This window comes from Dermacentor andersoni, chromosome 5, assembly GCF_023375885.2.
Source record: "Dermacentor andersoni chromosome 5, qqDerAnde1_hic_scaffold, whole genome shotgun sequence".
NCBI lineage: Eukaryota > Metazoa > Arthropoda > Arachnida > Ixodida > Ixodidae > Dermacentor > Dermacentor andersoni.
The window spans coordinates 160,234,593-160,260,704 of NC_092818.1; the positions used below are offsets into that span (position 1 = coordinate 160,234,593).

Sequence of the window (26,112 nt, forward strand, 5' to 3'; positions counted from 1 at the left end):
ATTATTATGACGCTCAGTTCTTGGGCTTAATACTGCAAGTACGTACTCCCGTATTCTCAAGCCATCCTTGGCCGGAAGTTGTTCCTCTCCTCCACTGAGTTGCGTACAGCACCAGCGCTCCACCAAAGAAGACGCTAAGCTTCTCAAGAATTTACACGGAGTGTTAATGAAGAGCAGTGACACGTCAGTGGAATAATGGCGCTGCTGTCATCAACCTTTTGCAGTGGAGGTGGTGTGTTTGGTGAAGGGACGTTCCAGAATACGGGGGTTAATCTTCACCACCAAGCCGAATGTGCCCTTCCTAAATAGGATGTTCATTACAGCCCTTCGTTATGGTGCCTTAAAAATTCCGCATAAGTTTTCGGCACTTTCCCAGTCCTAAAAGTCAGTGGTGATTTATCGATGAAATGGCTGCCAATTTATAATCTATTCACGACGAGTGTTTTTGACTTTGTCGCGAATCAGTAGTGTATGGCGAATCAGGAAGAGCCGATGGTCACTTCAGTGGCGCTCAATTTCTAGAGCCCACAACATGCCGAGTGCTATATGAGACACGCATAACGTGACCAGCAATTGTAGTGCATCAGACTGCTCGCGAAAGAATGTCGGTGGTTTCTCACTTAAGATACCAAGGTTGTAATAAAGTGGTCGCTATAAAAAGTCGTTATCCTGATGTTTGATAGGCTTTCCTTTAAACGACAAAAGCAGTCACGCAGTCATATTACCTAAACCACCATCCCGATATTTAAAACAAAACAAAAAAAGAACACTACAGGAATGGAGGCTTCTTTGGGTGGCTGCTAACGACCTATGTTGGTTTTCAACTGCTTAAGGAAGCTTTACTCTCCTTTTTTTTTCTTTTTTTTGGCTTTCTGCACGTTGGATGGGGCACTCTGTATATAGGTTTCTTCGTGGTTTTTGCGTTTTCATAGCATTTAAGTTAGGTTTAAGGCACCCATTAACACATCCACATATACCTCCCAAACTACGTCTGCATCCACTTGATTTCCTGGCAGGCGCTGTGAAATGCGTTTGCCCTGAATTTCGCCGTTTTGTGAGTTCCTCATCAGGCGGCAAAGAAAGCAACACATACCAAGCTTTTTAAACTGCAGTGTTAGTTGTGGTACTTGTCAAGAAACGGCTTCGGCAAAGGACGAAAGGTTAAGATTCGTCTGACCGACTCAAAGCTACTTGAATTCCCGGCCGCGGCGGCCAGGATTTCGATTGGGGTGAAACGCAAGAACGCCCGTGTACGGTATATAGGGTGCAAATTAAACAATCCCAGGTGGTCAAAATTAATTGGCAGTCCCACACTACAGCAATCATGTAGGGTTGTTGGCACGTAAAATCCTACAATTTGATTTAATTTATTAAAGCTGCTTGAGCAGCACGAGGCCCGGGGTTCGCTTGACCAACATATTCGACAAATTTTGCATAAACGTGTACAATAAAAGACAACATTCATAAAAAAATCTTAATTCGATCGCAAGACCGAAATAATAGATGAAAACTTATCGGAGAAAGGCCACAATGTCAAGGTTATATACACCCAGGTATTTTTTCATTGCAGGAGGATTTGTGTGGCGTGGATAATTCGTCAACGGTTTACGTTTACCGTCTTTTTTACAGGAACGTATTTCCTTATTGAAATTAAATTCGAGATAGAAGAAAATCAGACAACTTACAGCACGGAAATACAGTGTCCGAATGCGGAAAAAATTGCGGAACTGGTGAGTACAATCTTAATTGAGGTCATACAGCATTTATAAAGGTCTGTTGAAGATTCCACTCATGGTGGGAATTGATTTCATGCGAAGTATATTGCAGGGAGGGGGTAATCCAGCATTCAGTGTTCTTCAAAACATCACGAGACGGTCGAAAATATTTTTCTAATGGAAGCGGTTGTACGTGTGACATAAGTGCGTATGTGACGAAAGCGGCAAGGGCGCGATGACTGCGACGACGATAACATGACCGTGATGCCATAGTGGCTTACTTTGTGCACCTGCGCAGAAAGTTCATAGTGTTGAGCCACACATTATACAACTTTGATGCACTCCGATGTGTATGATAGTACAGTGCACACTTCACAAGTTAGCGCAAAATGCCAACGAGGAATCAGACGGCAGCGCAAAGTGCGATGTCGACGAAGTGGTGTGACTAGTACTAAACCAATATATGATACTCGTGGAGGTTAGAATGGTGAAGACATTTGTATGTCACATATCGTGGTTTGGTTGCCTGCTTGTACAGTGAAGCTGTATATTGCTACGGTTCCGTGTATTTTTCCTGTACGTCAACAAAAACTATCATTGTCAATGGCTCATACCCCCGTAAGCACTCATACTCGCGTAAGCATTCATACCCCCGTAAGCGATCAAAAAATACAATGGCTCATAGCTCTGTAGGGCAGAGGCTACACGCACTCAGCAAAGGGAAGCAATCGATGCTTACATTCTTTCTAATCACGCATACAACATAGATAACTACATGCCGAAAATGTTCATCATTAATGGCTAATACTCCCGTAAGCAACGGCTAATACCCTGTGAAATATGGATTAATAGTGTTCTGCAGCTGCTATGAGAAGGCCACGTACAGTTAGACAAATAATGACCACTGATCAAGACACTAAACGTGTGTCCGTACCTTTCGTCACGATGTCCACCAACCAAGATAATAAATGAGCTCGTACATTTCTTCAAAATTCTGAATCACATCTGTCGTGTGATATACAGCTTCGCTGGTCATCCACCTTCGAGGAGTGGAATGGCTCAAGATCTTTTTTTTCTGAGATAATTGTGCTACCGAACTACGGGAGAATATTCTAGAAGCCAGCTGTTAGATGGTTGTTGGATGCAGGGTGCCGTCGAAGAGCAAAGTATTAATTTGAGGTAAGAAATTGAAAAAAAAAAACAGAGGTGGAAGGATATAAAAAGGGAAAATAAACATTTAATTTCGACGCTTCGGCCGCGTTCCAGCTTTCATAAAGAGTGCGATTGTAATAACTGAGAGTTCCCCTTATAAATTTTCTCCGTAAGGGTGAAGCATATCAAATAAACAACCGTATGGCGTCATCAATACCAACATGGTGTGTGTTCTCGTGCAACCGAATTGCAGGAAGTTTCAGTGGGGAGAGCGAGGGAGTATTTTTTTTTTTCTGGAGTCCATTTCCAGTGCTGATATAACAATCCCTTGATCGCTGTAATCCGCATGTCGTACAATGTAAAAGTTATGTGGAGTTATCGTTGCGATTTCTTTGCTTGAAGGGACTTCGTCGATGCTTTGGATGTTGTTTTCCACTTGTTGCTGCATCCTTCATTGCGGACATGTTTCACGTTTGAGACTGATTGTCATTATCGTCATCAATGCCTATTCTGTGTCGTCGACGCTGTTTTCATGAGCCTGACGACGAAGATTAACACGCCAGCACCGCGCCAATTTTTTAAGCACAAATTCGGTGCGGTTTACACAATGTAATTCTTGTCCGGTAATCTATTGCTTGTTCTCGCCTGCGAAATACATCCATATATGTGCTACTCCTCTTAGAGTTTGTGGGAAGCACAATACCTGGCACTATTTGCCCGTGTTGTTCTTGCAAGTACTGTACTGTTCATGACTCTGCCATCAAACATGGCATCGGGTATTTGCAATGTTTATTTGGAGCCGGTGTTGTGAATCAATGCAGCGCGACTATTTCTTTCTGCCCCCTGAATGTAGTGGCCTATGATTCATTTCATTTTTTAAGGGCCATTCCACGCGGATGATATTTTGACAACGAGTCGCAGATAATTTTTTGCGGCACTAGTGGGCGCACCTTCCCTGTATCCATTGTATCATGCGCCTTCTTTGAGTCGGCGAAACCAGGATCTACTTAGGCGGGTTGGTGTATTGCATATATCCCTACTGAAGATAAAACCTATTTCCTTATATTACACCTGGATACACTTCCTGTTAAAGTTATACGGACGTTTAGCATGGGTATATGCATTGCGCCATATTCAACAAGGTTTCTCCAAAGCTTCAACTGGGGTTTGTTGGTATGGCATTATTCTGCTTGCTATGCTATACTGCTTATATGAAGGAGAAAAAAGAGACAGACACACATGTGCGCATGTGCGTTGACTCAACACACATGAACATACATGTCCGTCAACACACATGTGCGTTGACTGCGTCTCGCAAAACTTTGACGATGCCGTACACGCGCAATTAATGAGCTCCGCCACCCGTTATGCAAAGAGGGCCAATCCAGCTGGCGGTAATACTAATACTTATAAGCGAAGGGCTACACCAACCGAGGTCTACTATCTCATTGGAGAAAGCGCGCGTTGTATCGCATTTTTAATGAAAGCACCTTCTCGAACGCTGCCAAGGTCTCTTCAGCGCATTGCAAGAGACGACACAAAATTGGCGAACGAGCTATGGAAGGCTAACTGTTTAAAAGGTGCCTAATAGTGGAGTGGTTGCGCGCACGGTTGCTAAATGCATATCACAGCAGAGACATGGGCTCGAAACCAAGTGGCGGTGGCGGCTGTATGGATGGATATCTTACAGCGAAGCTGTTATCCTCTAGTTGGTCGGAAATTTTCCCCTCTGCGTGCGCGGCGCTCACGCAAAGAACAGTGGGCCGATCACGAAGGCAGTGCGAATAAGCGGGAAGCGCACAGTATGCTGCTTCTCCCAGAGGAATCACTTTACCCACGGTGGCTGCTTAGTGGCTATGGTGTTCGGCGGTTAAAAGGATGAACAACTGGCCAGATTGTGTTGTGAGACGTGTTGATGGAAATGAAATAATCATGATTTATACTGATAGAATCCAGGACGCTGTTCAAGATTTAAGTAGTAATTATAATTTTAAACTGGCAAAGAAAGTCTCAAAAACCTGCAAGTGGTTTTTCCTTCACAGCCGAGGCCTGGCGGTGAAGCCTTGGTACTTCGGTTGTAGTCTTTGAGATTAGTGTGCGTAAGTCGCCTATTATAGAGTACAACATAATTGTGGCTTAAAATTGCAGTTGCTGTATTATTAGACACGCCCGATTTATTCTATGTTTCGGAAATCAAAAGCACACGCGTGGTGTTATGTCACACTGCGTGCCTTTCATCGTGGCAACGAGCGCTCCCTGTTCCCCCCTCGTTCTTCGGAAGTCGTTGCCCTTGTGCTGGGTTTCAGACAACCACTGACGGCCTTCAAAGCTCCAAAAAACTGCCGACTACTTTCCGTGTGTCCAACTGAGGACTCCGGGGGCACAGAGCACCACGACGAATCCACTGGCAGCCTCCACAATTCTACAGAACTGCTGTCTTCTTGCCGTGGAGACCGGTGGTATGCAACTTGGACTTCCACCACGACGAAAGAGAAAGGCGACGCGTTTGACGTCAGCACCCGCCTGGACAAAGGAATTTAAGACAGAGCAGGCCCGTTGTTAGGAACGAAAGTCGCCCCCAGCAGACCCGTCGGTCTAGTGCGCTTTAAGGCACCGCTACTTGTATGATATTACCTGCTATATGTATATATTGTATAAAGCTTTTCGTGTCCTCGTCGTAGGCTCCAAGAGTCCGCTCTTGTCTTTGACCCCGAGTCGCAATAATGGCTACGGCAACACGCTGAACTGCGTATCAGGTGTAAAAGCGTCGTTTCATTTTGAATCTGATTGGTTTCGTTTGGATGGGTTCAATACTAAATCAGTTGGACAGGAAACTATGAAAACACGGAGCTGTTATCGCACAAATACTTGAACACTTCGAAAAACATGAATCGCAGAAATATCGACTTGATTAACAAAACAATACTTTCTCACAGTTACGTCCGTACATGTTGGCTGCTTCTTATTATTGACGGTGAATAATCGCGATTTCGCTCACCTATCACCGTTTTTAGCGTGCTTCCAGGGAACGACTACACCCTCACTACAGATCGAAAAATTCTGACAAACGTTCCACGGCGCTTTCCGCGTTACCACTTAATGATTAGACACTCTGACCAGTAAGCTTTTGTTTGCATTTAAAAAATAGATACCATGAAAATTGGTTGTCAGCCCCTTTAAGCATGACTTCGCGGGATCAAATCCCAGCCACGGCGACCGCATTTCTATGGCGTCGAAGTGCGAAAACACCCGTATAATTAGCTTTAGGAGCACGTTAAAGAACCCTAGGTGTTCAAAATTAATCCGGAGTGCCCCAATACAGCGTGTCTCATAATCAGATGGTAGAATTCCAGCACGTAAAACCCTATAATTAGAAATTAGTCATCACATGACGTCATTAGGTGTCATCATTCTACGAATGCGCATCGTGTGACATCATGTTTGACGTGATGACATCGTCAGACTGCGTCATGAGGCGGTATTGGCACATGACGATGACATTATTCTCGCATATTCTAATTAAAATCCGAAGCTACCATGTCATCAGCTTGTGTGCAAGTCGTAGTTAATGAATTTTCTGACGCAGTTCACTTTGAGAAATGCAATAAGTTCAATAACGCAGTTGCGTATTGTTGGAGGGCCGAGAGGAGTGAGCATGTATGCTGCACTTCTGCACCCGTGCGTGCCCGCGTTCCGTACTACGTCGCTGGTGGTGGTGTTTGTATAACATCGTGTAACACCCGTCGAGCATATCTAACTTTGGCAGCAGCTTCACTGTACATCCACTTTTACAGGATGGAATGGAGGCGGATTTTTTTCTTCTCCCAATAATGACAGTGACACTGTTAATGATGAAGCTGCCTGATCAAAACGGCATAACTTAAAGACGACGAGATCGTCGTCATCGTAAAGAAATGAATGGACGGACGCAAGAGGCAAACTCAGCTTGGAGCACTTAACTGCAGTCGCAGTAAAAAAAAACAAGACATGTTTGAATTTCTTGTATGCTAAAAATTCTGCCTTTATCGAAATGATACAAAGAAAACACTACAACATTCTAGAACATTACAAGAAGAACTGGAGGGAATATCCGCCACCACACATCAATGGCACTCTACCTCCACGGCACTCTACTACACGCGATGCACCCCTCAATATTTACAAGGGACCGCCAATTCTGCAATACACCAAACACATTTTACCACATGGTCTGGCAATGCAGAAAGAACCCGCGGATAACGCCTATCGAAGCACCATTAGAATACCAATGGGAGGCACAGATGACAATCCCAATACCTGAGGACCAACTACGACTGGGGAACAGGGCCACGGCTACCTTGAATAGGGTGGCCGCCCACCTTCGCGTATCAACAGATTGGTCCCAGAAATAAAATTTATTGACTCACGGCAGCTACTCTCTGTAGAAACCTGCAACCTATAGATTTCTACCACCACTTCTTAGGTGCCATCACAAATACATATTCCTCATATGGGGTCGCACTTTTTTTTTTCTTTTAGAGCGCAGCTCTTAGACACCCGTTGCTGCGTTGAGAGTCGGCGTCGGCGTCCCCCGTCATACCTCAGCGTAACCGAGCGAATGAACACAACGAAGGATGAAAGAGCGAAGGCGAAGTGCGGCCGGGGATAGCGGGGGAAGGACGGCGATAGCGAAGAGACTGCGAGGAGGAAAGTGGAGGAAGTTGAAGCACCACACTTTGCGCTCTCGTCCGCGCATCCTACGCCCGAGCGGTCAATTTAGGCTTCTCTGGACTCCTCAATGTCCTTGGGTTCAGCGAGAAAAGGCAGAAAGCAAAATTGTCCGTAATAGAGATTAGTAAGATGGCATTGGAAGTTTGGCGGAAAGAAAGTTGGGAGACGACAAACAACGGAGCCGTACAAAAACAAAGTTCCCAATGGGGGTTGAGAAAGTTTGGTGCTGAAAATTCTTCGCGTCTTTTTTTCCCCCTTCTTTTTAAACATAGGTAGCAAATTAGACAAAATAATAACAACAGCTTGGTGGCGCAACCCACCGCTCCATTCTAAAGGGGACGCTCACAGCATCCGTCCAACCATCTATCCGCGCCAGCAGCGGCGCCGGCCTAGCGGAGGACAGAAAAAAAAAACAATGTGCTCCTTCGCGAGTAGCGTTCGCCGCAAGCGTTTTCCGGTAAACTGCAGTTGCCGGGAAGAGGCAACTGCACGGCCAGTCTATAAATGGTACCGCGTGTCGCGGCTCTGCCTGTTGATTCGATGCCTCAATATATTCAAAATTATAACAAGTATACAGTGAACTCTCACTTGAGTGAACGTCAAATGACCGAAGGAAATAGTTCACTTAACTGAAAGTTCAATAAACTGAATATTCACTAGACCAACATAAGACATGGCATACAGAGTCACAAGATTGAAGTGCAAGTCATGGAGCAAAGGACATGGCATCCACAGTGTTAGAAATGTGTGAAATGGAGTTTGTACATATCAACAAGTACAAGGTTCATAACAGTTATAATGCTGCCTGTCTCACTTAGAAAAAAAAAATCAGTTATCTTCTTCTGCACTTGTACTTTTAAAGCACAGGAAGTAACAAAACTGTCTAAAGAGTCAATGTTTTTGTACACTTCTTCTGGCACAGCTTGTTGTTGACACAAAGTCTCTCAACTTTCCAATGTACCCTACAACCTCAGCTAGAGGGCTTGAAACTGGCTCGGCAGTTGCCTCTTCTTCGTCTCTTCATCGTCTCTTTTTCGAAAGAAAGAGACGGCGACCATGCCACGACTAGCCGGTCGGAAAAAAACACACACCACGTGGTTTGTGGTGTGACAGATCGCCGCTTTGCTCTGGCGGCGTTGTAAGCGCAAGCGATGTTACTTTGTTCATGGCCTTCGAGATTACATGCTTGCTCGTTTTGTGCGCGTGATATCGGAGGCCATGTCTCGTTGCCGTTCGTTTTCCGCGCCGCCGCTTTGCCCCAGGGGCGCTGTAGCACCAGCGACCTTACATTGCCGCTGGAGCGGCGGTTTGATGAGGGCGGGCATCGGTTGTGATCGTAAAAATAAGCCTTGGTCCTCTGAGCGAGTTCGTTAAACTGAAATATTGACTGTTCCGAAATTCGTTTAAGTGAAACACTTTTGCATAGAATCTATAAGAAAACTGCCGGGGATTTTTAAAAAGTTCGTTATTCTGAAATATTCGATAAACCGACGTTCGTACAACTGAGAGTTTACTGTATATACCTGCGCTGAAATTTCGCATTCGGGAGCATCGTAATCGTTGGCGAACTACTTTCATTGTAAATGCTGGGCGTTTACGCAGTTCTTGAAGCTGTCGGCCTTCCATAAAGCTCCGTCGCCAAATAAATAAATAAATAAATAAATAAATAAATAAATAAATAAATAAATAAGCTCTTGTCCGGAAGTTTTTCTTGCATTTATATTCAATTATGTTCAAAGGTGAATGCGGAAAAGAATGCGACTTGTAAAGCAGCCCTTGCAAGCAGCACTTGTAAGCAGCATCGACACTTTGAGCAATCGACTGTCGCTGACTACCTTGTTCTTGTATTGGTTGGTTGGTTGGTTGAAAAACATTATTGAGGTCCCGTAAGGCGCGTTAGCACGCAGCGGGACCTCAATCACTGGCCTTCTTGAAGCCGTTGGGTTCAGCGGGAGCAGGGGGAAGGTAAACATGTCCGTCGTATAGATTAGTAAGAAGCGATTGGAAGACTGGTGGAAGAAAAGTAGGGAAACAAGAAATAACGGAGGCGTACAAAAAAAAAGTTCACAATAGGGGTTCAGAAACTTTGGTTATGGGAATTCATCGTATGTGTTTTTTTTTCTTTTCTTTTCTTTTTCTTTTTTAGCATAGGTAGGACATTAGGCAATAAGATAACAAGAGCTTGGTGGCGCAGCCCATCACCCCTTTCTAAAGGGGACGCTCATAACATCGATCTATCGATCGGGCGACTCCCGCGTCGGGGCCGTCAGGCCAAGCCTGTCGGCCGCTCCGCGGGCCTGCTGGACGGCCCATAGTTGGTCGGCCAGGTCTGCGGAGGGCCACCTCCCACGTGGCCGAGGCACTATCGGGGCTAGTGTACGTTGCCTTGCACTCCCAGAGCACGTGCGCTAGCATGGCTACGTCCCTGCATGCGGGGCAAGCGTCGTTAGGGAATATCTCGGGGTAAATTGCGTGCAGGGTGCGTAGATTAGGGTACGCCTGCGTCTGAAATAGTCGGAGCGTACGAGCCTGAGGACTATTAAGTTTGTGGTGAGGGGCTGGGTACACTCTTCGCGCGAGGTAAAAATGCTTGATAACGTCGTTGTACGTGGTGGGCGCGTCCCTGATCTCCACAACCTCGTTGTCGCGTAGCCGTTGGCCGGAACCGGCGAGGTCTTGTACTGGTGGCTACTTAATTTATTAGACACAACCTCGATCTGAAGAACTGGCAACGGACAATGAAAATTGGGATGATGAATAATTATTGAAATTCAGTGATTCGTCCATGTCGGAGCTCAACTATATTCTATAATATTTGAGTTCATGACATCATAAATCAAGCTCACTATACTAATCAGTATTATTATTTCACTGATGAATTTTCGGGCTCATGCCATTGATTGGCTGTGAGAGTGATTACCTACTAAAAGAAAAAGACGAGCAATTGCAGTAGCGTAGTGATTCAGATCTCCTAAATCAAACTTAATTAATGCTGTATTTTCCCACATGCCTCACTTGCTTCAGGTGTAGCACATTGTTGCTAACATTGTCTTTTATTTCTCCGTACAGATGAGGAAGAGAACTGGACAGAAGCACATCACCGCGAGAGATGTGGTCTGCACAACGTGAGCCAAGTTCTTCATATTCATGACATCAAAATTTTGGCCAGAGTGTATATATATATATATATATATATATATATATATATATAATATCACATCTGGACAGCGGTATATGTATAACGTACAGTAAACATGCGACACAAGAGTAAACCATGGCAAAATTGTTGTAATACAGCTTTCGACTTGTTTAACAGAGGGAAGTGACCTTGCCTTAAAGTCGCCTTTAAACGAAGGTGTTTTTGCTGCCGACTGTTGATCAATTTCTTTATATCGTCTGCGTTGATTTAGAATGGACGCTTGTTGAGCAGAAATACCTGCACTGGTGGAAGCTTTGCGCAATAATGATCTAGACGAATTAAGCAAGGATACCTTAGAGTAAAGGTCGTAGAGCTGTTAAGATCGCCTTTTTTATGTGTGTCTAGGGTTGGTGCTTGCAGTCATCGTAGGAATGCATCTGTCGAAGGTGCTTACTTCAAGAGGCCTTTCTTTCACATTACGTGGAAGAATGGAAAATGGAAGCCTGTCAGTGCAAGTGGCAGATCTCCCTAGAGCAGCACAGTATTCCGCTCACAATTTCAATAATATCGTTTCGTAAAGGCAAACATACCTCAATGTATGCACATGAAAAATACCACATATATTATACCTGTGTAATCCTGTTATATAAATTGCGCGCACCCGATCAGCAATATATGTTCAGATGAAACGCAATTTTTCGAATATATGTGAAGCGAAACCTTTTAGGGTGACTGCAGTCGAGTGCTTCGAATTGGGTTTCCCTTGCTCGTCTGTCCCGTCCGTCTAAGCATCTCGTTACGCAGACGAGGGCCGGCCTCGTTGACAAACAGACGCACCGACGATCTTTATTGTCGTTAGAACACCTTGTTATATCCGTCTTCGCCACTGCCACAGCTCGAAGAAAAACAAAACCTCTCCCCAAACGCCTCCACCGGAATTCAAACCCACGTGCAAGCAATGTGCATTTTAAGGTCTAGTGCCGTCAATCCTGTGCTTTCGTGCCTCATCATTGTCGCGCAATTAGTGGGAGGCTTTGCGCTTCACACGAACTCTGGCACATTTGAATCGTCAACTTCCTTGACATCAAAGCCACCTTCGATTCTGTTTTACGCCATGCAATTCCTAAGGCACTTGTAGTTGTAGACCTTTGGAAACGCCTTTATATATCTCTATCCAACTATCTCGAAGGACGGCTGCTTTGTATCGTAACTGCTGAAGGTCTGCCATTCTGCTATGTTATTGAAAAACAAATTCCGCGAGAGGCAATTCTTAGTTCTTTAGTATTCAACATCACCCTCACCCACTTGGAAACGAGCCTACCAACTGAGGTACACATGACACTGTACGCTGATAACATTTGTACATAAAGTGCGTCGACATAGTAGGGACTAGAGCGAGTGCTTTCGAAATTGTAACCGTATGTTATATCGCGGGGGCCACAATATCACCAGAGAAAAGTGTTGCTATGGTCTTTACTCGCAAGATCATGGACAGGTATTCACTATTGCTTGGTGGTCGAGCACTTCCCTACGCACGGACAGAACGATTTCTCGGTGTCTTGATCGAGTGTAAGCTTTCCTGCACACCGGAAGTGAGAACGTTACGGAGGTGAATCTCCAGTGCATTGCAGATTATTAGTTATCTTACTGGACCACGGTGTGGCAGCGACTACCGGCGGATGGTGACGCTTCCTTGTGCTTACGTTGATGGCCTCTTGAGAAATAGCCTTCCCATGCTGCGGCGACTGTGACTAACTAATAAGGAAAGCTTGGAAGCGACACATAACAATATCCTGCGTGGCCGTCGCGGTCTTCCGAAGGGGTCGTCTTGTACAAGAACAGTAGCCGAAGTCCACTGTTCAAGTCTTAACGTGCTACGAATTCAAGAAATGATCCCCATAGATATAAGGCGCGTGGCTCAACACAACAATAATTTCTTGGGCAATATCAAAACATGAAATAATTCCGCATTCGGGCAAGCTTTTGAGGAAATTCGACTGGCTATCCCCAAACAGACAATACAGATCTGTCACTACAGTTCCCTAAGTGGATGCTGTCTCCTCTGCACATTCGAAAGCACAAACCAGGAATAGAGTGGAAGAAGAACGTACCCTAGAAGAAGAACATGGCCTGAAGCAGCTATTTTACAGACGGCTTTGGCCTGCATGAGCGTGAAGCACTGCACTACGAGGTACACATTTAGCGACACCTCCACTACGGAACATGGCTCTTCCTGTGGTAATTTCTTTCCTTCCATTGGCTAGACATTAATTTCATGGCGTTTAGAGAGAGTAACGCCATCAAAATTGTCAGAGCTGTATGCGATGAAACAAGTTATAGACTACGCATTACGGCAACTTCAACAACAATGAACAATTTTCCCAGACTCCAAAGCAGCACTGCAAGGGTTTTGCAGGAAAAGCACTACATCAAGCAATTAGATTTCGGTCCACTACGTTATAGCATACTTACACCACTTGGCGTCTAACACTGGACATGTGATAGCATTTCAGTGGCTTTCAAAACACTCCTGTAAGATACTTAATGAAGAGGCGGATCAAGCAGTCCGAAAAGGCCATGATCACAAAAAAGCATAAAAGTGTTTTTCATTAAAAGGGTAGGTTTCAGCTTTGGCAAAGCGCTATGCCGTCAATGAAATGCCTAGAAGGCGGTCTTCACCATCGAGCACTTACAATATTTATTCAACGTCGACCCAGAACTCCAATTAAGGCTACCACAATGTCTAGCGGGGCACCTGGAGACCCTCTATCTTGATACCCTCTATGTCGTAGGGAATTACATTTTGAATTTTATTCTTTCAGTTCAGTCAAAATGAAACTTTGTGAACAATATTTACCATAAGTTTCAACGAACCAATTGCATTAGATTTTTTATATGTTCCTTGACCAAAGTACTAAAATGGATGGACATAAAGCTTACAATTCGAACTTTTAATATTTTAAGGCAAAGCTTAGTACAGATCAGGCACGTACCCAAGGGGGGGCCCGGCCCCCCCTCCCCCAAAATTAGGACGCATAACCGCCCCTCCATACCCCTCCCCCATCCCCGGCCACGCCACCACTTCTCACATACATTCCTAAAGCGCCGCCAAATCAATGTTGAGACTTCACAGCTATTCGGCGGTCAACATTTTTTTGCCTTTTTCACTCCTTTGGATGGTGGTAGTTATCGGCGTCTCCTGGGATGTGAGGGCCAGTTTCCTCATCAATTCGGTGCCCGCGCTATTGACTCGAGATGAATTCAGTTGTCACCGTCTATTCAACGGTCATGCGCATCGTTGTTGCTTCGTTTGTTCAACATTCTTCGTCTGGACTGATCCAGGGACCAGGAAAAGGATTCAGTTCGTGGTCAGCTGGTCTGTATGCACGCGGAACAAGTTGCGGCCACAGAAACGCAATTGCGTTTAACTTTTCTTTTTGTTTCATTATTTCCTCGAGTGACGGCTCGCCGCTACGCTGACAGATCCTCGGAATCATATACCCGTGATATGGTTTAGATAAAGGGGAAAATAAAATAATGTGTGACAGCGTCCATCATCAAACCCTGCAATAACCCTTAAACTTATAGGAAATATGACTCTCACTCGTTAACTTGTCTGGTTTTTCCCTAGTTGTACAGCACTTTTCGTGCAAAATTGGCAACTGTAAACAAGAGTCTCAACGAGTTGAGAAATTAAGCGATCTACTAAGGGAGAGGGCCGAGACAACAGTCAAACAGGAAGGAAAAGCGAAAATTAACTAATTGAGCCATTGTTTATGAAAATATTTATAGATCAACATCTCTTTATTTAAAAAGGAAACAGAGAGAACGTCGCCGGAAGTGGAGGACGATTCCATGAGTTCTGAATGACGCTTATACAGTTATCGTTAGAGCCGCCTAACGTAGCCACTTCTCTGCTGTGCTTATGAAGGTGTTTTTGTAACCTTCCGCGGTGGGCGCAGTACGTCTAGAATCACAGCTTCCTGCTCCATACGCGGTTGTACCCGACTGGCGGCCACGCATTGTTACGTAACTTTTAAAATAACAATACGAGTCGGTTGTGGCACTTGTTAGAGCAGTAAACGAGGGATCCAAAAGAACTCTGATTGTTCCGCAAATATATATTTCTGTATATTTCTTCCAGCGCTAATTAAAGAAGCGCTGCTATAGTCGGATACAGTTTAAGTCTGCAATGAAGCCCCGCCTATGCCTCCACAACCACCAACCACTGTTCCTCCGCGAGGCTGCAAATAATTCGTACTTTTTCTGTTATCCAAATAAGGCGGTGACTACAAAAATAAAATTATTAGCGCGTACTTTTATACCTTTTTCTCTCGCCTATTATAGTGGAATGGCGAATGCCCAATGCTTTATTGAACTGAAATAACATGCTTGCTTCGCTAGAACTATTTGTTGTGAAGTTTCACTTCAGTTGGCAGTGAAGTTTCATTAATAAAACGCTTGCAGCGGTGAAATGAACTGCACCGCAGTCCATTTCAAGACTCCATACATCTTGTTCATGTCTGTTTCACAGCTCATTGTTTCTGCCGATGAAAAGATTCTTCAACAACAGCAGACGTTCCGGAGGTGTCAAGTACGACGCCATATTGAAAAGACCGCATAACGACAATTTTGTTTGCTTCTGTGATTGCTGTTTACTTCTGTTCGTGTGCCTTTGTTGCCAACTGCTGTTTTGTTATATTCGATTCTAGTAAAGTAATCTTTATTTTACGCTTTTGCTCCTTTACTTGTTCTTGGCAGTGTTCTTTCTGCGCGTCTTTCCAGCGCGAGTCCATTTGACGTGGTTCTTTGTTTGCCAAGTAAAGGAGAGGTGTGTCGCACAGGCGTACGTGTAAAATACACCTTATTTCATTTCTCTTTTGTGGGTTTACGTGTTTTTATGGCGAATGGTGGGCGTTATTCACATTTCTACTAGTAAAGGTAGCATTTCCCTCCTCATTTCCATAGAAATTTTACCTTGGGTTGCCACCCCCCCCCCCCCCCAAAAAAAAAAAAAAAATCCTGGGTACGTGCCTGGTACAGATAATATCGAATGCATATACTAAACACCTGGAAATATTTTTAAAAAGTCTTTTATCGGAACTTGAGAAAATTACATTAATCTCTGACTTCCTCTAAGTGCCTACCATCCCCCCCCCCCCCTTAAGAAACGAGTCATCGAGCCTGAAAAGCAAGAAACCTTTAACACCGCAATGGAGTTGTGGCCTAAATAGGGACTTACACCAAAACTCAATTTAGTAATGGTATACGGAGAGTCTAAAATTGAAGGCCATCGCAAATGTCATATTGCAGACACATCGGGAAGCTAGGGACATAGACGTTGCTCTAACGGTAAAAAAGTGACTCTTTTACGCAACTACGCAAAAACTTGTTACACTGACCACTTCGCCACCTCACCTTGACAACGCACAAATAACGAAAATAAACACCATGCGCCATGATTATCTCAAGCAAATATATTCAAATAGCGAAATGTTAAACCACTTTGAAATAAAGGGAAAAAAAAAGCTTGGCAGGCGCTTAAGCTTCGCCTTTAAGAGTAGAACGCGATAACAATGAAGAGTCCCTGACTGCTTCTCACGCTTCCTACAACTCCAGCTTATGCAACCGTAATCTTTATCGCGAAACGTTGCGGCGAACGCTATGCATAAAGGCGAGCTCTCCGTTTTTCTTTTTTTTTTTTTTTGCCCGGCATTGCCGGCGCCGCCGCTTCCGCGTATGTACGGAGGCGAGCGCCATCTGGTTGTGCTGCAAGGAACCGAGCGGCGCGTGCCGTTCTGTGATTGGTAGAAACACGGCGCGCGCCATGCTGTGATTGGTACAAAGTTTTCGCTCCCGGTCAACGCAAAGTCAACGCTGGATATACTTTGTAACAGCGCCTTTAAAGGGATTGCATAAACCTTTGGTCATGCAGCTTCGACTAAAATGTTGAATAAAACTGTAAATTTTAGCTGATTTCATCTAGCCTACTTTTACAAGGGAAGTGTAGAGTTGTAAAGTATGTCCGTGTGCGCGGCTTCAATTCCACTACACGCATCCCTGTCATACTGATAGTAAGTTGCGTGCATCACAACGAAAAAAAAAAGAAAAATCAGAACTTATTATCTAATCCACAGTATTCTTTCTGCACTTCGCACAATAATATATATATCTATAAGATAATTTATGTTTATTTATTTTAATTCCTATATTAAAATAATAAACTTTTATTCGACCGGACCCTCTCCACAGGCCCTACAGCCAGTGCTTTCTTGCCTAATTCCTTGTAGTGGGTGAACGCTATTATTTGGTTTAAATGTGTTCAGAGCTTGATGAATCGCTGGAGTATACGCTGTCTATTTCTTTAAATGGTTAAATAAATGCTGTAAAATTATTCATCCTCAGCAACGCGTGTCACAGCATTGCAATTACGGGCTCGCCCGGCTAATCGGCCAAGTTGCGAAGACGCTCACCCCGTCAGGTCCGAGATCCACGCGACTGCTGATTACAGAGATGTCGAGATCGACCAACTTTGTCTCACATCATCTCTGGGATCAGCAATGTTTACCCTTGCATCCCGGGTGGGCCCAACTTACAGGGCGATAAACTGAGCGAACAGACCCGCCAAACCCCGAGAAAGAAGGCACAGAAAGCTTCACTTTATAAATATATATATATATATATATATATATATATATATATATATATATATATATATATATATATATATATATATATATATATATATATATATAACGAGTTTGAAGGCATACATTTCTCGCACTGAGAATATTTAGGTACCGTTTGTTGTTTCCCTGCGTAATTCCGTTGGGAACAAAGCCGGGAACTGGTAAAACCGTAAGGGTAGTGTAGATGGTGATACTGATAAGACGATTGGTTACACGAGTGCTGTCTTGTGCATGAGCTATTCGGGCAAGAGACGCCGGAAGCAGCAGCCACGGTCAGCTAAATCCCGGAGTTACTACCTTGCAAGCTTTGGTTTAATCGAGTCGAGAAAACTGAGTGGCTGTGCTTTAGTGAAGTAGCCGTCGTAAAATGCTGACCGCGACGCCAATGGAGGCACAGCGTGAATTAGGTCCCAAATTTTTTATTACAGTTATATTTACATTGATATTCATGTTCCCGACTACCAGTAACTAACTGGAACAGTGAAACGTTGCGAAGTGGTTTAATGTACTTGCCTTTGACGCAGGGATAGAAAGGTGAAAATTCGCTTCGCCGTACGTGCCAACGAAAGCGAAAACGTGATTGCTGCAACTAAACAGTGTACAAGGATACCTGGGAAAGAGGGCCAGTGCCTTATTGGTGACGGTGTGTACATGAAAGCCGACAGCATAAAAAGTAAGTTGTCGCATATTTTGCGTTCCTTCTTTTATTATTATTATTATTATTATTATTATTATTATTATTATTATTATTATTATTATTATTATTATTATTATTATTATTATTCATAGCCTGCCATCGTAGTGTAAAAGTACAGATCAGCTTTGACGAAAAAAAAAAAGAACTAAACAGTTAATTTTACCTATTGCCAAATATTGACCGCTCTTGTAACACGTGAGCACGTTAAGGAAGTTGTCAACAGCAATAACATACTCCCGTTCATACCTAGTAGCCGAAGCTACAAAGCCTGGAGTCGTCCCTCCCTGCCTGCATTCGCAACCAAAAATAGTGCATCACATATCGTTAATGACATGCGTCATATAATTGGACGTAAGACTGTCACGCACTTTTATGTAGCAAGGAAGGAAGGAAGGAAAAAGTGGAGAAGGAAGGCAGGGAGGTTAACCAGTTTTGCCTAACCGGTTTGCTACCCTACACATGGGAGGGGGATGGGGGGGATGAAAGATGGGGAGAAGAGATAGAGGGCACATAACACGGCACACACATCGTTGGTTACAGTCTGTCACTCTTGTGTGGTACGTGACATCACTGTCACAGTCGCTTGTCCAAGCCCGTATCCTTCATAAACCGAAGTAGTCCCTTCGTCGCCTTCAGCTGCGATGTCTTCAGTCGGCGATATGTGAAAATGGTTGCAACTGACAATGGTCTACTGTCAAGGTGCGCTAGAACGGACGCCATGGACTGTCTCTGAACATTATATTCAGGACAGTCGCACAGAATGTGTTCCAGCGTCTCCTCGCAAAGACAGGCATTGCAGAGAGCGTTGTCGGCCATTCCAATGCGAAACGAGTAAGATTTCGTGAAGGCCACCCCTAGCCATAAGCGATAAAGCAGGGTGGCCTCACTTCGGCGGAGTCCGGTTGGCATACAGAGATGCATCAAGGAGGGCAGGTCGTTTTGATGATCGCTGCGGTTGGTCTGGCTGCTTGGTGTGCACCATAGAGAGAGCGTGATCTCCTGTGCAAGCACTTGAAGTCTGCTGGCTGCGTCAGAACGTGAAAGTGGTATGGCCTCTTCCTGTGTGTCTTCAAGAGCTGTCCGAGCGGCTTTATCGGCGTCTTCATTTCCGATGACGCCGCAGTGACTTGGCAGCCACTGAAACGTCACGTGATGTCCTTTCTCATGTGATGTATGAAGTAGGCATCTAATATCGAATACGAGCTGTTCAGATGGCCCGCGACGCAGAGCTGATAGTACAGATTGTAGGGCTGCCTTTGAGTCGCTGAAAATTGACCATTGTCGAGGTGGTTCCCGATTGACAAAACAAAGTGCAGCTCGAAGAGCAGCTAGTTCCGCAGATGTAGATGTCGTTGGGTGGTCAGTCCTAAAGCTGATGGTAATACCTCTTTCTGGGACGACTGCAGCACCGGACGAACACTGGATGTTTGTGGAACCGTCAGTATAAATATGTGCACTGTCTGCGTACCTCTCGTGCAGAAGAAGCAGAGACAGTTGTTTCAGCACAGGCGACGACAGCTCAGACTTTTTCCCGATTCCTGGCACGTTGAGATGGACTGTGGGGCTGACAAGGCACCAAGGGGGCATCGATGGTTTACATGCAGCGGTGAAGCCCGAGGGAAGTTTGTCGTTGTACTTGACAATAGTTTTTGAGAATGATGCTTGGTGCCTGTCTGAAGGTAGTGTTGCAAGGTGGTGATAGGGGGCCCGTGCCAAATGTCTGATATGCGTTCTCAGGGTTTCCACCGTGATGTGAGTCTGCATTGGATGGTCCCGAGCAATCGCAATAGTTGCCTCAGTTGACGTGCATCTCGGCAAACCAAGACAAACTCTGAGTGCTTGAGCTTGCGCTGCTTGCAGAACACGAATATTTGTCTTGCAGGTGTTGTTCAGTACAGGTAGACTGTATCTTAAAAAACCGAGAAAGAGAGCTCTGTAGAGTCTCAGCATTGCGTCTACTGACATCCCCCACGTCTTTCCTGTCAGGTATTTAAACAACTGGGAGGTTGCTGTTAGGCGTCGTTTCATGTAAGCCACGTGCGGGCTCCAACAGAGGTCTCGGTCGATAATTACGCCTAGAAATCTGTAGGTTCTGACATAGGAAATGGTCCGCCCGTTGATTGAGATGACATAAGGCGTCATTGGTTTGCGAGTAAACGCCACTAGGGCGCATTTTTCTGGCGATATGCTGAGACCTTGTTCACACAAGTAGCTCGCTGTCAAAGTAGCCGCTCTCTGAAGCCGTGCACGTATCTGAGGACGTGTGACTGCCGAAGTCCAGAGACAGATGTCGTCTGCGTATACTGAAATTTTGGTGGTAGTTGGCAAGTGTTCAGCAAGCCCAATAAGAGCGAGGTTGAATAGCGTCGGGCTGAGAGCACCGCCTTGAGGAACGCCCTTGCTGGTATAGCGTCGCGTAGTTGGGCCATCGTCAGTTAATACATAGAATGATCTTGCAGATAGGTAACTTGCAATCCATAAAAATACTCGGCCACCTAGGCCAACCGTCACAAGAGCGTCGAGAATAGCCTCATGCAATACGTTATCGTATGCCCCTTTCACATCTAAGAATAAAGCTGCAGATAAACGTTTACGGGACCTTTCGTGCTGGACATATGAAACGAGATCAACTACATTGTCGATGGAAGAGCGGTCACGTCGGAAACCAGCCATGGAACTCGGATAAATCTTGTAGTGTTCAAGGTACCATTCCAGGCGGCCAAGGATCATCCGTTCCATTATCTTTCCTACACAGCTGGCCAACGCTATCGGGCGGTAAGAGCTGAGCTCTAGTGGGGATTTGCCCTGCTTCAATATTGGCACCAGGCGGCTCACTTTCCATTCGTCAGGAACATTTCCCTCCTGCCATGAGGTGTTGTAGAGACTCAATAGTGCTGTCCGTGCGGATTCTCCGAGATAGCACAAGGCTCGGTATGATATACCATCTGGACCCGGAGATGATGAGCGCCTGCAGAGAGCTAGTGCCGCATCGAGCTCCTCCATTGTAAAAGGAAGGTCCATGCGGCAATCTCGGGAATGGGGGACATCATCTCGGGCTGGAGGATCTGGGCGTGTCGCTTGGTCTGCCATTCGCACACAAAAATCTTCTGCGACATCGATGTCTTGCCGCCCTTGGAAAAGCGCGAGTGCCTTGAATGGAAAACGCTGTTCCGGAAGGCAACGCAGACCTTGCACCGTTTTCCAAATGTGAGACAGCGGCTTGCGGGGGTCGAGTGTTTGGCAAAACGTTGCCCAACGTTCCGACGCTAATCTATTCATTCGACGCTGAATCTTCTTTTGTATCCTCCTGGCTGCCCTAAGGTCATGGATTGATCTTGTACGCCGATATCGACGTTCCGCCCGGCGACGAAGTGCGCGAAGTCGCTCTAATTCTATGTCGAAGTCGTTTCGCGTGTGAGAGATCGTCAGTATGCGAGTGGCGTTCCGCATCGTATTTTTAATTGTTTGTTCTAACCCAGAGGGCAGGCCCTCGCTGCAGGCATCTTCCATATCAGATTTGAAGTTGGCCCATTGAATCGTCCGAATGGTATTCCGTGGGCCAGATCTAGACATCAAGCCTTTGATGTTCAGATAGGTGGGAATGTGATCACTCCCATGGGTCTCAATATCTGGAAACCACTTCACATATCTGGCGAGAGAGTTGGAGACAAAAGCAAGGTCGAGGCAGCTGCCGTATGTCACGCCTCGAAGAAAGGTGGGGCTACCATCGTTCAAGAGAGTAAGGCCATAGTTGTAGGCGATGCTTGATAATCTTCGTCCTCTTGCATTTGTCTTTGTGCTTCCCCATGCTGGATGGTGTGCATTGAAATCTCCTATGATGACCCATGGAGCGGGGCAAACACTCAAGATATCCGCTAATCTTTTAGTGTCGAAATTGTTGGAAGGCGATATATACACGCCTATGAGAGTAAACAAGAGTTTGTTCTTTTTAACTGTGACGCATATATACTGATTGTCGTCGTGGGGCGCAATCGGTTGCAAAACATAGGTGAGTTCCCGACGAACAAAAATGATGATTTTGCTGCATGCACTATTTGTTGATGACATGAAACATTCGTACCCTGACAGTCTGATTGGTTTCGACAAGTTGGGCTCACAAATGACGATGAGTGGAAACACATTGGTGTACACATACTGACGGAAATCTGAAATTCGTGATTTTAGCCCTCTGGCGTTCCACTGCATGACGGACGCTGCCTTGACTTCTTTTCGGAAGGATGGGGTATGGGTAGCCATCTTTTTAGTTGAGGGATTCAAGCACTGGGCTTAAGGCGTCCAGCACTTTAAGTGCGCTTCGAGCAGACGGTGTCCCCATCTCAACTAAAATCGTTCGGATGGCCTCCATGAGGGAACGTAGCACCGAGATGACTTGATCTGTTTTAGGTGAATCATCAATGGCCGGAGAAGGCTCCGGTGGCGCCGTGACCTTCTGAGGTTCCTTAGCAAGGGAGCGGCTCGGTAGCGTAGGCCATTCCTCTAAAGAAAGAGTCTTATCTGATGCCCTCGTGGAAGTGGTGGGCCCTATCGCGTCGCGACTAAGTGGTACCGTAGTGGAGCGGGTACCATCGTTTCGCTCATGCGCCTTCTTTGAAGACTTACGACGGTGCCGACGTCGACGCCGACGCCGGACTACTTCGGCTGCCTCCCTGTGGGCCGAATTGTCTCTGGCCATTTGCTTCAGAACCGCGCGCTCCCTCTTGATGCGGGGGCAGTCTTTCGACGAGGCTGCGTGAGGGCCGCTACAGTTGGCGCACTTCAGAACTGTGGCACCGCAGGTCACTTCTGCATGAGGTTCAGCGCAACGGGGACACAGAAGCGAGTTCGGACACACGCCCTTTACGTGTCCTAGCCTGAAGCACTGATGGCATTGAAGCGGCTTCTGGATGAATGGTCGAACTGGATGTCGAAAATGTCCGACTTTAACGTGGGAGGGTATGCAATCCCCCTTGAAGATTACTTTTACGCAGCGCGTATTCCCAAGACGGCGCACTTGCGTAATGATCGTGCCCTCGTTTGCCGGCTTGATGAGGCTAGGTAAATCTTCATTGGGAATGGCAATGTCAATGTCGTAAATTACACCGGCTATCGATGTGTCGTCGATCGGGATGAAGGGGCGCATTTTGATTCCGCCAAGCTCCGTGATTTCTTGAAGTGTTCCAAGCGCACTCGCGTTGTACACGTCTATGGCGAGTATATTCTTGCGTGGGTTTATTCTGATGTCTTTAATTTGATCCGGCACCGCACGTTCCAGAAAAATGGATAGGGCTTGCCTGTTCAGCAACCGTAGGTTGCTTGACGGTTCTTCCGGCATAAAGATGATGACGTGTGGCCAGCGCGCAGGCCTTGACTTCATAGTCGTAGTGCTCGCAGGAGGTGACGGCGCTGTGTTGGCGATCTTTCTCTTCGCCCTCTTACTCCGGACGGGTATGAAGCCGTCGTCGGATGAGTCGTCTTCCGACATAGAGTACAGCTCGGTGTCCTCGGTGTCGCTGGGGGAGCCAACTCGCTTCCTTGCGGTTGACAGCCGTGATGACTTCTGGCCAGGAGGGCCTGTGGCATGCTCCGCGTCCATGGTCGCAAGACGGGGCAAAGTACGTCATAATAATTACATAAAAGGCGCCGCCTCCTTCGCTTCTTCAACTACCTATGCACCGGACCTAGAGAACTTTTCCTAATATATATATATATATATATATATATATATATATATATATATATATATATATATATATATATATATATGTATATATATATATATATAGAACTGATTAAGCGCACCGCCGTCGTTTCTGCGAGCAGTGTCCTCAGCGCAACATCTCCCCTCGCGACCACAACTCTAAGCACCTAGCATGCTGGAGGCACGAAGATGCACACATGCTACTTCATTTATCGCCACATAACGTCCACAACTTGTATCAAATATATGTGAAGAATATATTACGTGGAAATTGTCTAAGATCGGAAAGACTTCAAGTGCGAAACGCGCGGAGTGCGACTTCTACGACCGATCTATACTTTCGTAGATTCCACAACGTTGGTTGTGCATAATAAAACGGAGTGTCGAATTGCCACAGACATCATAAGTAAATCAAATCCAATGCTGACTCCTGTGTCATGCCTTGTGTAATGTAGCTAATGGAAACCTGTAGCGGATGTTTACCGGCTTGGTGAGATCGTTTTGTCGTCGGTTGGGGCACAGGCGCCTGCTGTTCATAACACAAATCCGCGTGATAACCAGACCTTCGCCCCTTGTTCTGGCCAACGAAGAGTCGCACTTATGCAAAAGGAGCTTTTGAATATCGGCCGAAGATATCATGGGTAATATTAAGCTCGCCATCGTTTTACAAAGACAAAACATTTCATTTATCATTAGAATTTCCTTGTGCGCTAGCTGCATCAGGTTTCCTGCAGTGACTTTATTGATATAATTTCAAATTTAACTCCATTTAGCACACCGGTTGGCACTGCATGTGCGTGGTTCCTACAAGTTACTAAGTTCAGAAAGGTTCAGATTACTTCATTCAGTAATATTAGCACGATGTTGTCCTTTAAATATATATCTAAAAACCAATTATGATACAAAACTACTTCCTCTCGGTAAAAGAGCGCTCGAGAGATTTGTTATAAAAACACAGTTTTCGTTGAACTTTTAGACGCACATCTCTTTAGTACTGAGAAATTTTTGTCACATAGGCACATCTTTACTTTACCGTAATACATTTCTGCTGCCCAGTCTTAAGTCCTGTAGTCATCATGCCCACGTTTTCAATCTGCAGACAGCGCGTTCACAGATAAACGTGGTGTCTAGTCGAAAAAAAAAAAAGAAGAAAGGCAGTTTAGTGGTGGCTACAAAATCAATTTGGCAATAATTAGTAAATAATACAGAATTGCCGGTCTGTCGGTATTTGTGTTTTGAGAGGTGAAGTGATATAGAAGACGAAGAACACAACAATAAGCACCCAAGGCTGGTAAAGAAAGACAGTAGAACGCGCACGCAAATAATTACCCGTGAGCCGACCTTATGAAGTAAGGAGATAAGAGAGAAGCTGGTTACAACACTTTTCAGCAAAGCATCCGAAGTAGGAGCCGCCTATATAGTCAGATCAAGAGTGCAGCCAACGATATCGTTGATGCCAAAATATTCGCAGTTTAGGCAATCATCTCCAAGACTTTCTAAAATAAATATACAAGAAAATATACGAAGTTACTGCAGTGAAGTAAAACAAGATAAGACAAACCAAAGCAAGAAAAGAATAGATGTAGCACTCGAGAGGCTCCTCATATAAGGTTCCCGTTCTCGCTCTAAAGAGAGAGATAAAATGATGCGAAAGGCAGGGAGGTCAACCGGAAGATAGATATCCAGTTTGCTACGAAAATTTCTTAAGGAAAAACGTACGACCCTTTCCGATGATCGACTACTGTTACATATGCAGGCCGTGAGGTTACAAGCCCGCCTTCAACGACAGTCGAACTAACAACAGCACGGGCGTCAACGGAAAATGCTTCGTCGATTCCCAGCGAACAATCGACCGATTCAACAGTTTCTGTCAGTCCGGTGACTAAACTTCAAACCAGGTTCCATGCATCGACTATGTCGTCACCGACTGCAACACCAGTAAACGCGTCATTGGCCAAAGAAGAAGCGTCTACTTCGATCCCTACTGATGTTACCATTAGAGCAAATGAAACGGCCTCTGAATCGGGAACAACTCGGTCGACAGCGGATTTTGTTCCTACTTCCAACACTACTGGTGAGTCGAGTGTTTTGACAACCTCCTTGGCTCCAGTTATAATAAGTAGTTTTTATTGGCGCAAGATTCAGATATGGCCAAAGAGCCCCACGAAATATGGCGATGGTTTCTCAATTTATTATGAATGCAGAAGATAGTGAGCTGCAAATGGTAGATGTACCATGGCTTGGCCTAAAACAATTCACTTTAACATGCGCAAAATATGAGCATTAAATAATGACGATGACTACTGATGTGA

General features: G+C 45.2%; 1 protein-coding gene across 1 annotated transcript in view; it reads left to right on the forward strand.

Moving 5' to 3' along the window:
* Positions 1–1,632: 1,632 nt before the first annotated feature.
* Positions 1,633–26,112, forward strand: part of LOC126531500 (uncharacterized) — a 92,421-nt gene continuing 67,941 nt past the window's right edge. The window contains exons 1-4 of the mRNA XM_055071199.1: positions 1,633–1,730; positions 10,647–10,702; positions 17,930–18,078; positions 25,557–25,874. Of these exons, the coding sequence (XP_054927174.1) occupies positions 10,647–10,702; positions 17,930–18,078; positions 25,557–25,874 (523 nt within the window). The 5' untranslated portion in view covers positions 1,633–1,730. The remainder of the gene's footprint in view (positions 1,731–10,646; positions 10,703–17,929; positions 18,079–25,556; positions 25,875–26,112) is intronic.